This window comes from Myotis brandtii, unplaced genomic scaffold, assembly GCF_000412655.1.
Source record: "Myotis brandtii unplaced genomic scaffold, ASM41265v1 scaffold27, whole genome shotgun sequence".
Taxonomy (NCBI): domain Eukaryota; kingdom Metazoa; phylum Chordata; class Mammalia; order Chiroptera; family Vespertilionidae; genus Myotis; species Myotis brandtii.
This window is the reverse complement of record NW_005360272.1, coordinates 864158-877929: the sequence shown is the minus strand read 5'-3', so window position 1 is coordinate 877929 and position 13772 is coordinate 864158. Positions and strand designations below refer to the sequence as shown.

The 13772-nt window shown below is 51.7% G+C and overlaps 1 protein-coding gene and 1 long non-coding RNA gene across 3 annotated transcripts in view; one reads left to right on the top strand and one right to left on the bottom strand.

Moving 5' to 3' along the window:
- LOC106726477 overlaps positions 1–6301 on the bottom strand; it is a 15818-nt gene extending 9517 nt beyond the window's left edge. The window contains exons 1-2 of the long non-coding RNA XR_001362545.1: positions 6292–6301; positions 4195–4202 (exon numbers count right to left, since the gene is read on the bottom strand). This is a non-coding gene — a long non-coding RNA (uncharacterized LOC106726477). The remainder of the gene's footprint in view (positions 1–4194; positions 4203–6291) is intronic.
- On the top strand, positions 5422–12867 carry MYL9 (myosin, light chain 9, regulatory). 2 transcript variants are annotated; one of them, XM_005868475.2, is made up of 4 exons: positions 5422–5538; positions 8479–8687; positions 11126–11287; positions 12165–12867. In XM_005868475.2, exons 2-4 carry the CDS (start codon positions 8504–8506, stop codon positions 12335–12337), a joined length of 519 nt encoding a protein of 172 aa, XP_005868537.1. In that variant the 5' UTR covers positions 5422–5538; positions 8479–8503; the 3' UTR covers positions 12338–12867. The 2 variants fall into 2 exon arrangements, with proteins under 2 accessions (XP_005868537.1, XP_005868538.1); XM_005868476.2 differs by lacking the exon at positions 5422–5538 and adding an exon at positions 5567–5587.
- Positions 12868–13772: the final 905 nt, after the last annotated feature.

Sequence of the window (13772 nt, the reverse complement as noted above, 5' to 3'; positions counted from 1 at the left end):
ACCAAGAGTGTCCACTTCAGGTAATTGGGGAGGCTGAGCCACTGGGCCCTATAGGATACCTAGCACAGAAAGCCACTCTATCAACACAGGAAAGCATAAAAAATGCAGAGACAAAGAAACAGGTCACAAATGACAGAAATGGAGGAAAGCAAACTACTGGATATAGAGTTCAAAACCACAGTTTTAAGGTTTTTCCAGAATTTTCTAGAAACTGCCGATAAATTGAGTAAGACTCTCAAGAAGTCTAGTGAGACCCTCAAGAATATGAACAAGGACCAACTAGAAATTAAGCATACACTGACTGAAATAAAGAATATTATACAGAGTTCCAACAGCAGACTAAAGGATCGAAATACGAAGAAGCAAGAAACACCCAACCGGAAAAGCAAAATGAAAAAAGAATCCAAAAATACGAAGATAGTGTAAGGAGCCTCTGGGACAGCTTCAAGTGTACCAACATCCGAATTATAGGGGTGCCAGAAGAAGAGAGAGAGCAAGATATTGAAAACCTATTTGAAGAAATAATGACAGAAAACTTCCCCTACCTGGTGAAAGAAATAGACTTCCAAGTCCAGGAAGTGCAGAGAACCCCAAACAAAAGGAATCCAAAGAGGACCACACCAAGACACATCATAATTAAAATGCCAAGAGCAAAAGACAAAGAGAGAATCTTAAAAGCAGCAAGAGAAAAAAAGTCAGTTACCTATAAGGGAGTACCCATACGACTGTCAGCTGATTTCTCAACAGAAACTATGCAGGCCAGAAGGGAGTGGCAAGAAATATTCAAAGTGATGAATAGCAAGAACCTACAACCTAGATTACTTTACCCAGCAAAGCTATCATTCAGAATTGAAGGTCAGATAAAGAGCTTCACAGATAAGAAAAAGCTAAAGGAGTTCATCACCACCAAACCAGTATTATATGAAATGCTGGAAGGTATCCTTTAAGAAGAGTAAGAAGAAGAAAAAAGTTAAGATACAAATTATATGAACAACAAATACACATCCATCAACAAGTGAATCTAAAAATCAAGTGAATAAATAATCTGAACAGAATAAACTGGTGAATATAATAGAATCAGGGGCATAGAAAGGGAGGGGACTGACAATTCTGGGGGGGAAGGGGGTGTGGGGGTGCAGGAAGAGACTGGACAAAAATCGTACACCTATGGGTAAGGGCAGAGGGTGGGGTGGGAACTGGGTGGAGGAGAGCTATGGGGGGAAAAAAGAGGAACAACTGTAATAATCTGAACAATAAAGATTTAATTTTAAAAAAAAAAGTAAAAAAAAAAAAAAAGAAAGAAATAAACTCAAGCAAATTACCAGATACAGCCCTGGCTGGTGTTTTCAATGGTTACAGCACCACAGTAACCATTGAAAAGTCGCAGGTTCAACTCCCAGTCCAGGGCACGTACCTGGGTTGCAGGTTCAATCCCTGGCCCCAGTCAGGGCATATGCAGGAGGCAACCAATCAATGAATCTCTCTCGCATCTCTCTCTCTCTCCTTTCCTCTCTCCCTCCCTCCCTTGCACTCTCTAAAAAATCAATGGGAAAAATATCCTCAGGTGAAGATTAACAAAAAATAATTTTTTTAATGGGTAAAGGATTTTTAAAAATATATCTTTATTGATTTCAGAGAAGGAAAGAGAGAGAGAAACATCAATGATAAGAGAGAATCACAGACTGGCTACCTCCTGCACATCCCCTACTGGGGATTGGGCCTGCAACCCAAGCATGTACCCTTGACCTGAATTGAACCCAGGACCCTTCAGTCCGCAGGCCAACATTCTATTCACTGAGCCAAACTGGCTAGAGCCAAAAAAAATATTTTTAATTAAAATTACCAGGTACAGAATTCAAAACAGTGGTTATAAGGATGCTCAAGGAACTCACTGTGAACTTCAATAGCATAAAAAAGGACATGGAAACCATAAAAAAGAACCAGTCAGACATTAAGGATACACTAACTGAAATGAAGAATATATTACAGGGAATCAAGAGTGGAGTAGATAAAGCAGAGAATTAAATCAGTGATATGGAAGCTAAGGAAGCAGAAAAAAAAAAAACCAACAGAAAAGAAAAAAGAAAAAAGATTCCAGAAAAATGAGGATGAATAAGGAGCCTCTGGTACAACTTCAAACCTACCAACATTCACATCATGGGAGTGCTGGAAGGAGAAGAGAGAGAGCAAGAAATTGAAAACCTATTTGAAAAAATAATGGCAGAAAACTTCCATAATCTGGGAAACAAAATAGACATACAAGTCCAGGAAGTGCAGAGGGTCCGAACAAGAGGAATCCAAAAAGGCCCACACCAATAATTAAAATGCCATAATTAAAATGCCAAGGGTTAAAGACAAAGAGAGAATCTTAAAAGCAGCAAGAGAAAAGCAATTATTTACCTACAAGGGAGCTCCCATAAGACTGTCAGCAGAAACTTTGCAGGCCAGAGGTACTGGCAAATAATATCAAAGTGCCCTGGCTGGTGTGGCTCAGTTGGTTGAGTGTCGTCCCATGCACTGAGAGGTCACCAGTTCAATTCCCTGGTCACGGCACATCCACAGACTGCAGGCTTGAGCCCCAGTAGAGAGCGTGCAGGAGGCAACCAATCGATGGTTCTCTCTCATCAATGTTTCTTTCTCTTTCTCTTTCTCTTTCTCTTTCTCTTTCTCTTTCTCTTCTTTCTCTCTTTGATTTTCTCTCTCTCTCTCTCTCTCTCTCTCTCCCCCTTCTTCTCTCTAAAAAAATCAATTTAAAAAAACACATATTTTAAAATTCACTCCCTCTCCCCCACCTCAGGATTTGCTATGTCCCTTTATTTAAAAAAGAAAAGGAAAACAAAAAGAAAAGAAATATTCAAAATGATGCAAAGCAAGGACCTAGAACCATGATTATTCTACCCACAAAAACTATCATTCAGGACAAAGAACTTCCCAGACAACAAAAAGCTAAAGGAGTTCATCACCACCAAAGCAGTATTACAAGAAACGTTAAAGGGTCTCCCTTAAAAAGAAGTAAAAGAGGCATGAACTCCCCCTCCCAGGAGTAAGCCCAAGCCTTTCCCTTGCCCCTCTTCTTCCCTCTCAGTTATGCATCTCCTAAACTCTAAGGCAGCGGTTCTCAACCTGTGGGTTGCCAACCTGTGGGTCGTGACCCCTTGGGGGGGGGTGTCCAACGACCCTTTCACAGGGGTCACCTAAGACCATCGGAAAACACATATATAATTACATATTATTTTTGTGATTAATCACTATGCTTTAATTATGTTCAATTTGTAACAATGAAAATACATCCTGCATATCAGATATTTACATTACGATTCATAACAGTAGCAAAATTACAGTTATGAAGTAGCAACGAAAATAATTTTATGGTTGGGGGTCACCACAACATGAGGAACTGTATTAAAGGGTCGCAGCATTAGGAAGGTTGAGAACCACTGCTCTAAGGGATCCTATAAGATTTGCAACCAGCCTAACCCCAGCTCATCCCAGGCTAACCTCCTGAATCTGTCTCCAAGTCCCACTTTTTTTCTGACTTCTTAGTGAGCCAAAGCAGTCCCATGTAGGCTCTCTCTTCTGTTGTTTCTTCTATTTGAGTCCTTCCTTGCTTCACTGTTCCCAGCTTTAATAAACATGCTCTCAAAATAAAAATATGAACAAAATGGCCATAAACATATATGTATCAACAATCATTTTAAATGCAAATGGACTAAATGTTCCAATCAAAAGGCATACAGTGACTGTATGGATAACAAAACAAGACCCTTACCTATGCTGTTTACAGAGACTCACTTCAGACTGAAAGACACACACAGACTGAGAGTAAAGGGATAGAGAAAGACAGTTCATGAAAATGGAAACAGAAAAACAAAGAAGCTGGAGTAGCAATACTTATACCAGACAAGAAGACCGTAAAACAAAGGCTGTAACAAGAGACAAAGAAGGACCCAACAACTCCACTTCTGGGTATTTATCCAAAGAAACCCAAAACACTAAATCGAAAAGACATACATACATCCTATGTTTACTGCAGTATTATTTACAATAGAAAGACAAGGAAGCAACCTAAGTGTCCATCCACAGATGAATGGATAAAGAAATGGTATATACAATGGACTATGACTCAGCCATAAGAAAGAATGAAATCTTGCAATTTGCAACAACATGGATGGGCCTAGAGCAGTGATGGCGAACCTTGTGAGCTCGGCGTGTCAGCATTTTGAAAAACCCTAACTTAACTCTGGTGCCGAGTCACATATCGAAATTTGATCTTCTTTGCAACCATAGTAAAACAATGACTTATATTTTTGATATTTATTTTATATATTTAAATGCCATTTAACAAAGAAAAATCAACTAAAAAAAATGAGTTCACGTGTCACCTCTGACACGCGTGTCATAGGTTCGCCATCACTGGCCTAGAGAGTATTATGTTAAGTGAAATAAGTCAGACAGAGAAAGACGAATGCCAGATGATTTCACTTATATATGGAATCTAAAAAAAACAAAATGAACAGCCCTGGGCAGGTAGCTCAGTTGGTTAGGTCACCATCCCGATATGCCAAGGCTATGGGTTTGACCCATGGTCAGGACTCAATTAGTGAGCCTAGCCCGTGTGGCTCAGTGGTTGAGCATTAACCCGTGCACCAAGAGGTCATCGGGTTTGATTACCAGTCAGTCAGGGCCCATGCCCAGATTTGGGCTCGATCCCCAGTGTGGGGCATGCAGGAGAGAAACATCAATGTTTGAGAGACACCTTGACTGGTTGCCTCCCGCACGAACCCTTAGAGGAGTGGAGAGCGAACCCACAAGAGAGGTACGTGCCCTTGACCAGGACTTGAACCTGCGGCCCTTCGGTGGGCAGGCTGACACTATAACCACTGAGCACACTGGTCAGGGCTGGACAGGGTACAGGACTCTTTCGGCCACTCTGCCACTGCAGCCTCATCGCCACCCTCCATTGTACAGGAGGTTAGTCCTGCCTAACCCCCAACTGCGCCCCTCCCCGCAAGGGCCTGACTGGTGGCCTCTGCCTGAGGACGGCGCTCCTCGCTGAGGCGCCTCTTCTCTGGGCCTGGAAAACAGCCCCACTTGGTCTGGCGGAAGGAAGGCCTTCCCTGGGGATGGCGCCGGGCAGTGGGGCCTTGGGGGAAAGCTGGGGGGAGGGTCTGAGAACTGGAGGTCCCTGGATGCTTGCTGGCCTCGCTGGAGAGGGGACGGCCCAGCTAAATCCCCCTCCGCAGGCTGCGGGGACGAGAGGGGGGCACTCACCCCATCTCCTCCCCCATCTCCAATGAAGTGGGGTGAGGATCACCAGTAGCGCCCCCGCCTTCCAGCCCAAGGGCGGAGGCCAAATAAGGGCCGGATTGGCTGCCCAGGCCCCGCCCCACAGCGCGCACATTCTTCTGCCTTGTAAGGCCGGCAGCCCGCCCCACTCGGCCCAGCCCAGCCCCTCCCCGACGGCGGCTCCGCACCGGCTTCGCACCCGGCTCCGCTCCGCACCAGCTCTGCGCACCGAGAGTACCTTCTCCGCACCAGGTGGGCGCCTCCCAGGTGGTCTAGAGAAGGCGGTATGACGGCCGGGCCGGAACGTGGGGCCGGCCCCACGGATGGGATGTCGGGAGTCTCTGGGCAGGGACAGCCGTTGTGGGTTTGGGGCTGCGACGTGGCTCGGGTCCCACAGGGATTCTGGCGGGGACCAGGCAGCAGGGGGCTGCTGTGGGCGCTGGGAGCCAGTGGTCCTTTGGCAAAGGAAGACTGTCGGGTCCCTTTGCTGTGGAGTCGCCAAGCCCAGGGCTCCGGGTGCGGGAATCGGGCAGGGGGCAGAGGTCGCAGGTGTTCCCTGCCCCGGTAGACAGACCGTGTGTCTCGGACAGAAAACAGTCCCCTCAGGCTCCACGAGATCCCTCCAGAACATACCTGTCCCGGGCAGGGGCGAGGGATGGATGGGGTAACCCACCCCGAACGCACGCACCAAAGCTGTGTGCCAGGCATCCAGGCTTCCTGGCTCTGGGCCGTCTGCCCATTTGTGCCTGTTGCCTGGGAAAGGTCTGCCAAGGGCCCTGGGGCTCGCCCTGGGGGGCTCAGCCCTAGAGGCTGGACAAGAGACTCCCGCCCTGCTCTTCCCCAGCCCTCCAGCTGCTCTGAGTCAGGTAACAGCCTCAGATGAGGTGGCTCACAAGTGAGGCATCTGGCACTGCCAGCCTCAGGGACCATGAGGTAATGGGGGGCCACAGGCCTTGTCTTTGCTGTTATGGGGGGAGGTGGCACTAGTTACAGCCAAGTACCAACTCTCTGATCCCTGGTGTCCAGGACCCCAAGTCAGGGCAGGTGATGACCCCAGGGCTAGGGGCCCAGCCTATCCCTGACCCCAGTCCCTCCACCAAGCCTAGAAACTGCCTCTGGTCACACAGAGCTCTCAGCTGCCTCCATGAGCCTCTTAGGATATACGTTTCCTTCTGTGCTCAGGGCCATTTGCCACCCACTGACCGAAGCCCAGCCCCAGGGTCCTGGCTTTCAATTGGACTCTACCCCTCTCGTGGGCATTCCACTTCCTTCTTAGGTCTCAGTTCTTTTAACTGCACATTGGGGCACCGCCCCCCCGCCCCCCAAGATTGCTGGAATGGACAAACTGTAAAGTTGTAAAGTTCTGTGCTCTCAGTCATGAAGGCAGAGGGGCCCATCCAGTGTCAGAGCTGTGGTGAGCGCCTGGTCATTCCTGCCTCTGGCCGTTGCTCCCTCCTCCTGGCCACGTCTGCCCTAGAGCTTTGCAGCTGTGAATGATGATGACCATCACAGCCTCTGCCGGTCCAGCGGGCTTCTCCTTGGCTGCCTCCTGTGGGTGCCATCAGTCAAAGTTCCCCGAGAGCACCGGGCTCAGGGAAGGATTGGGCCCCTGAAAGCACTAAACCACAGGAGGGAAGGCACTCCCCGCCGATGGCACCATCCCACTCATGGTGAGAAGGGCTTCTGCCTGCCTCCCGGGAGCATGTAGGGCCAGGTGTGTCGGCCGCGGGGGACACGGCAGCCCGTGTCTCATGACTACAGGCATCTGTGGCCCTGGGGAAGGGGTGGGGATGGCCAGGCTCCCGTCTCAGGAATTAAGATCTCAAAGGCCAAAACCAGAGAATGTCTTGAACATGATCATACAGAGGCCTGGAGACAGCTTGGGGAGCACTCACAGCCACACAATTTGGGGTTAAAAATAAAAGGCGGAAAAGGCTTTCTGGAGGCCCTGGACCAAGGGGTTCAGCACAGAGGAAAGAGGAGGCAGCAGCCTGGAGCTTGGCCAGGCCCAAACTGCCCCAGCCGAGAGCCATACAAGCACTTGGCCTTTAGGGGCAGTCCCCACAACCATGACAAGGGTTCAGGGGAAAGCCCTGTGTTGGGCCTTAGTTTCCCCATCTGTACAGTAGGGACAGTGGACCAGCCACAGTTGCCCCCACCATCATTTGACAAACAAGCATCTGTTAGCCCCCTGTGGGCTTTGGTGTACATTGGGATTTACGACAGCCTGACTGATGGTGAGGGAGAGACCTTCACATGCTGGTTGTCAAAGCAAAGGTGAGGAACTGCTCCCCAAGGGGTGTCTCAAGAACTGGGCTGGAGAAGGAGCACATCGGGGGGAGAGTCCAAGAAGGAAAGTCTGGGGGTATCTAGGGTACAGCTTAAGGTCCAGCTGGGCAGGTCCACAGGGGCAGGAGGGACAGTGAGGGTCCCGGGGTCAGCCAGAGTGAAGGGCCTTGAATACCAGGCTGAGGGCCCAGACTTGCTCTGGGTGGTGGTGGAACATTTGGGGGCTTGAAGGTGCAGGTCTCAGTCTGTATGGATAGAGGCTAAGAGACCAGGTCTACAGAAGGGGGACAAGAAGCTGGGTTCTCAGCCTGAGGGGGCCTCACACCCCTACAAGCACTGAGGAGTGAGAATAAGGAGTAGGGCCACCCACCTAGAGGCTGGTCAAGTGTGGGCAGCTGTGGGGAGGGGAACTGCCCAGAGCACTGGCTTCCAGAACCTCCAGAGCAGGGAGCACAGAGGGGTGGGGAGGAGGAATGTCAGGAATGCAGGGCCACAGATCCAGCTCCTTCCTGCTGGGGGGTGGCAGGGAGCCCCACCTTGTCATTTGAGAGATGAACAGTTCGTAAATGCTCTTAAGGATTAAAAGAGATAAGCATGGAAATGGTTGGCATTGAACCCAATCCTAAGCGTTTTACCCAAATAGTCACAGCAAAAATAACGTCCTCCGTGCCTGGCACCATTCCAGGGCCTTCTTGGGCACTAAGTCAATAATCCCTACTTCTGGGCCCTCCTCATGTCCCCAGTCCCATATGAGGAAACTCACTCCGAGAGACAGAGGACGTTAAAGGGCCCTGCATGTCTGCTTTGGGATGAGCTGAGTGGCAGGAGCCCCAAGCCTGTGGGAGGCCTTGGATGCCAGGCACAGACATTGACAGGCTCTCCTCCCACATGCACTTCCTGCAGGGAAGCCCCACCCACTGAAGCCAAGATGTCCAGTAAGCGAGCCAAGGCCAAGACCACCAAGAAGCGGCCACAGCGGGCCACATCCAATGTCTTCGCGATGTTTGACCAGTCCCAGATCCAGGAGTTTAAGGAGGCCTTCAACATGATCGACCAGAACCGAGATGGCTTCATTGACAAGGAGGACTTGCATGACATGCTGGCCTCCCTGGGTGAGTAGGGACGGGGTGGGTGGCGTATAAGTGGGCCCGGGAAGGTTCTGCACCTGGAGTAGGCTGATGGAGCACTTCCTGTGAAGTGACATGGGGTACCCACCCTGAGAGAAAGTGCCATTATTTTCCCCATTTAACAGATAGGGAAACTGAGGCACGGTAGTTCGGCAGACAGGCTCACTCCAGGGCAGGACTGCCTCAGGCAGATGTGTGGATTGGGCTGCCTTATACCATTTCATTTAAAGCAGGGGTAGGGAACCTTTTTTCTGCCAACAGCCATTTGGATATTTATAACATCATTCGCTAAATTTAATATAAATTTATGTTGCTATGAAAAAGCTCTTAGATTTATTAAATTTCAAGTCCCGCCTGTGGTTGCCGTGGCAGGACCAGACCAAATGATTTCGTGAGCCTTATAAGGCCCACGGGCTGGACATTCCCTACCCGATTTAAAGAAAGGGGTCAGCGACTAAAAGAAAATCTGAAATGCATAGACTTTCCATTGTACGGAAGGGCAAACTGAGGCTTAGAGGGGAGGCCAGAGCACCTCTGCTCCTTCAGAGGTCACCTGTGCCAGGCTCTCAGAGCCTCTCTGACGCCCGTGACTGCCCCAGAATCAGAATCTTAGAGCTGAAAGGGCTCAGGAGTCTAGTACAATTCGCCATTGCTCAGATGGGGAAACTGAGCCCGGAGGCCAGGCCTCCAGACACCACCACCCCAGCCTGTGGCCCTGCCCCACAACCCTCCTCACGTGCAGGCCAGACAACCACCCTCAGCCCCAGTTCCAGGTGCCCCCTTTTTCCAGATGGGAGCACTGGCTGGGGAAGGGGGAGCCTCTGGCAGCAGAGAAGGCAGCCTGTGGTATTCAAGCCCCGAAGCTCTGGGGCCACAAGGGCCTGTGTCATCCCCTGGCACTGCTCCTCACAGCTGGGTGGCCCCACTTGGTGCCTGTGGCCCTCATGCACCCACAGTGTTGTCTGGTGGGAGGACTGGGCAGCCCTGAGTGGGAAGGGTGACATCAGACACTGCCCCCCACCCTGGGCACCAAACCTCTCCCAGCTTCTGGCCAGACTTACTTGAAGGTTCCCTCCCACGGAGGTCACCTACAGGGAGAAGGACTGAGGCCTGATGAGGGGAGGGGCTGTGGGTCCTGAAGTCCTAGCTCAGTGATGGCGAACCTATGACACGCGTGTCAGAGGTGACACGCGAACTCATTTTTTTGGTTGATTTTTCTTTGTTAAATGGCATTTAAATATATAAAATAAATATCAAAAATATAAGTCTTTGTTTTACTATGGTTGCAAATATCAAAAAATTTCTATATGTGACACAGCACCAGAGTTAAGTTAGGGTTTTTCAAAATGCTGACAGGCCGAGCTCAAAAGGTTCGCCATCACTGTCCTAGCTCCTCCCAGGCCTCAGCCATCCCTGGGGACACAGCAGGGTGAGTGAGGCTCAGAGGAAACAGGGACATGGAGATTCCTTCCCGCTTATGAGAAGGGCCCTAAGCCAGAGACTCGCTGACAAGCCCTGGGTGTCCACACAGAAAACCCACACTCCTGTTCGCAGCTCCTGTCAGTGGGCCCACTGACCAGTCCCCGCCTTCTGGTTAAGAACAGTGCCCTCAGGCTAAAAAAACAAGAGCAGCAAATACAATAGGAAGAAGCAGCTCTGCAGGTATCAGAGTGTAAATTTCCAAGCAATTCTATTGAGTAGATGTGACCGTCATTCCCACTTAACAAATGAGGAAACAGAAGCTCAGAGAGGTTTCATTTGCCCACGGTCACACAGCTACGAAGCGGTAGAGCTGGGATTTGAACTCAGCAGTTGATTAGAGTCCATAGGACTGTGCTAATAGTTATGTGCATTTACAACCAATGCCTTCGCCATCTTCTTAATTCTCCTAAGAGGCCGGAGAAACGGAGGCACAGAGCCTTTGTGAACCAAACCTCACTGTTTTAACCACTTTTGAAACAGAGCCTAGAATCTGGGGTCTGGTTGCCTGGGTTTGAATGCCGGCTCCACTCTTTCCTTGCCGTGTGACCACAGTCACCTCACCTCTGTGCCTCAGGTTCCACACACGTGAAGTGGGTGTAGGAACACTGGCCATACAGGGTGGTGCCAAGTTAAGTGCAATAAGGCCGGTGAAGCAGCGGACACAGTGAGCAGTCAGCAGATGGTAGCTCTTACATGTTCGAGAGCGTTCCCCCCCCCCCGCTCTCAGAGATCCAGCCCAGAGGAGGGGACGCATCAAGGCCCCCATGAGAACCCCAAAGAGAGAGCAGTCAGACAGCTGGCTGCCCAGCAAGATGCCTACCAGTTTATACAACTTCCTATCACCGGTCTGTAGGACTCACACACTGGGCCATGAAGGGAGGGCTAGGGAGGTGGGAGGGGACTGGCGCTGACAACAGGCATGAATGCCTCCCCCGCCACAGGGAAGAACCCCACGGATGAGTACTTGGAGGGCATGATGAGCGAGGCCCCTGGACCCATCAACTTCACCATGTTCCTGACCATGTTTGGGGAGAAGCTGAACGGCACAGACCCCGAGGATGTGATCCGCAATGCCTTTGCCTGCTTCGACGAAGAGGCCTCAGGTGGGCAGCCTCCTGGAGGCCTGGACGGGGCTGGGGCTGAGCCCCTCACCTGGGCACCCCCATGTATGCACGTGGGGCCGGGTCATGCCAGGGCTTTGGGGCCGCTGCCCCCACAGGCCAGGACAGAAATCGCCCATCTGCTGGTTTTGGCACCTGAACTGTAAAAGACACGTTGTTCCCTTTCCAAATGCTAAACCCAAACAGTCCACATCCACCAAGCTTCCCACTTCTTAGTTCACCTGCTGGCCCAACACACTCTGTCTCTGCTTTAGATCTTTCCAGAAACCAAACGATTTCAGGCCCTGCTGGCCAACAAGGTACAGACACCAGCCCACATCCTCAAATCTTCAGAAGGACTTCCTGTCCCACAGCTAGTTTTTCCCAGGGACAAGCCAGGCTGAGGCTGGCGGTGGTAGTTTCAGCAGTTTCTTGGGGACCACAGGCCTAAGTGTGCTCAGGACATTTTCCTGACTGCCTTCACAGCACTGTTTTCACCCCCATTTTCCAGTTCAAACAGGCACAGCAGAGAGGGTAAGTAACTTGCCCCAAGTCACACAGCTAGGAGGAAGGGGGATCAGCATTCAAATTCGGGCAGAACTCGGGCTCATGCTCCAAAAGCAGGACATACCCAGTCCCCCACACTGAGCCCCAAGTTCCCCACAGAAACACCTCCCAGACAACCCCACTGCAGAACTCTACCTTCTGGGGCCCTGGCGAGCTAAAACTGACCAGAGGCCAGGGTTTTTCCCCACCCCCACCCCCCACCCCAATCTGCTACAAGGTCTACAAGGACTGGTGGGAGTGCTGAGGGGTAGGGGATGTTGGCTGTGTCCCAGCCTGCGTCCCTGTATCTCATGTACCTTGGCCCCACCCCCAGGTTTTATCCATGAGGACCATCTTCGGGAGCTGCTCACCACCATGGGTGACCGCTTCACAGACGAGGAAGTGGATGAGATGTACCGCGAGGCACCCATTGACAAGAAAGGCAACTTCAACTACGTGGAGTTCACCCGCATCCTCAAACACGGTGCCAAGGACAAAGACGACTAGGCCTCCCAAGGCCCCCATGTCCAGCCCCTGTCCCAGTCACCTGCTCCACACACACACAGTCTGCACCTGCTCATGCCCAGGGGACCCACTCAGGGGAGCCTCCCTCTGAGGGGTTAGGGCCCAGCTCCCAGTGGAGGAAACAGGCCCAGAGAGGCAGTGCCAGGCAAGGATCACACAGCTGCTGTGAGGCAGGTGTGCCCACTGGCCCTCCAAGGAAGGATCATCTAGGGAGCTGGGCCAGAGGACTGGGCCTGAAGGTGCCAAGGGAAGGCCCCGAAGGAGAGCCCAGGCTCGGCTGTTGCCTGCCCATCCCCGGGCTGTCCCCACAGGAAGGGCCCTGTGCACCACTTCAAGTGCACCCCATGCGCGGCATGAAGCCCTTTCCCAGACACTGCCACAAACACGAACCTCACCCCACACGGTCCTCCCGAGGAGAGGGTGACAGAGCCCCCCTTGCCCTGCCCAGAACACCCCACCCACGGGGTGTGGGCTCCTCCGAGAGGCGGAGTCTAATAGAAGGCTGAACACTGCTTTGGTCCGTGTGTCTGTGGTCTGTGAAATAAGGGCCCAATAGACTCCAAACAACCTCCCACCTTCTCCCATCCCCAGTGGCTGCCCATTCCTCCCCTCCAGCCCCCACTCCCAAGGTCCAGCTGCGACCAGACCAGCAGCGGGGAGTGGACAGAGGTGCTGAGGGAAACAGCCTCCTGGGAGGTAGAGGGCAGAGTGGGAGGAACTACAGGAATCGCCATAGCAAATCCCAGTGGGGGTTCTGGGCCCCTGAGGGGGCCGGGGTCAAGGTCATACGGCTGTTAGGACTAGAGCCTGCATCTCCAGGGCCACCTCAGTGTTCCTGGAAAAACAAAGAGTCTTTGGAAACCGGGAAGGGCACATCCCAGTAGCTCAGGGATGGAGGTGGGAATGAGCTGGTTTCACAGATTCCTGAGGTCAGCTCCAGGCAGCCACCAGGAGTGCTCTGTACTGCACCCGCCATGGCTAGAGGGTCATTTCAGTCACATGACTAGCAATACAGCTGGCACAGCTTTTTACACATGCAGGAGTCTGGCAGAGCTGGGATCCCTCTTGCTTTGAATGATGGGGACACTGACAACAGTGCCTGGAGCTTAGGAGGAATGGAAATATTGCCAGGATGAACCAAGAACTAAGAAGGGCAGGGACTGCCTATGGTCACCTGGTGTAAGTGGGGCACAGGGAGGGCTTGACCCCACCTTTGGGATCCTCCAGGGGGGTCAGGCCAGGACTGGACACATCCCACCTGACCCCAGCAAAGGTCAGGGAGCAAGTGAGGGCCTGCCTGGCTTGGTCCTGCTGCCTTCCCTGAAGGTCACCCAGAGCCATTCAGCCATAGCACACAGTAAAGGCCTGAGATCAGCACCAAGGAAGTGCTGAGCACTAAGGGGACCCCACCCTGGCC

Excerpts from the sequence above, each read along its gene's own strand:
- MYL9 (XM_005868475.2), top strand. The coding sequence starts at position 8,504 with ATGTCCAGTAAGCGAGCCAAGGCCAAGACCACCAAGAAGCGGCCACAG. Across the intron at positions 8,688-11,125 it reads TGACATGCTGGCCTCCCTGG|GGAAGAACCCCACGGATGAG; the intron begins GTGAGTAGGGAC and ends CCCCCGCCACAG. Across the intron at positions 11,288-12,164 it reads CTTCGACGAAGAGGCCTCAG|GTTTTATCCATGAGGACCAT; the intron begins GTGGGCAGCCTC and ends CCCCACCCCCAG.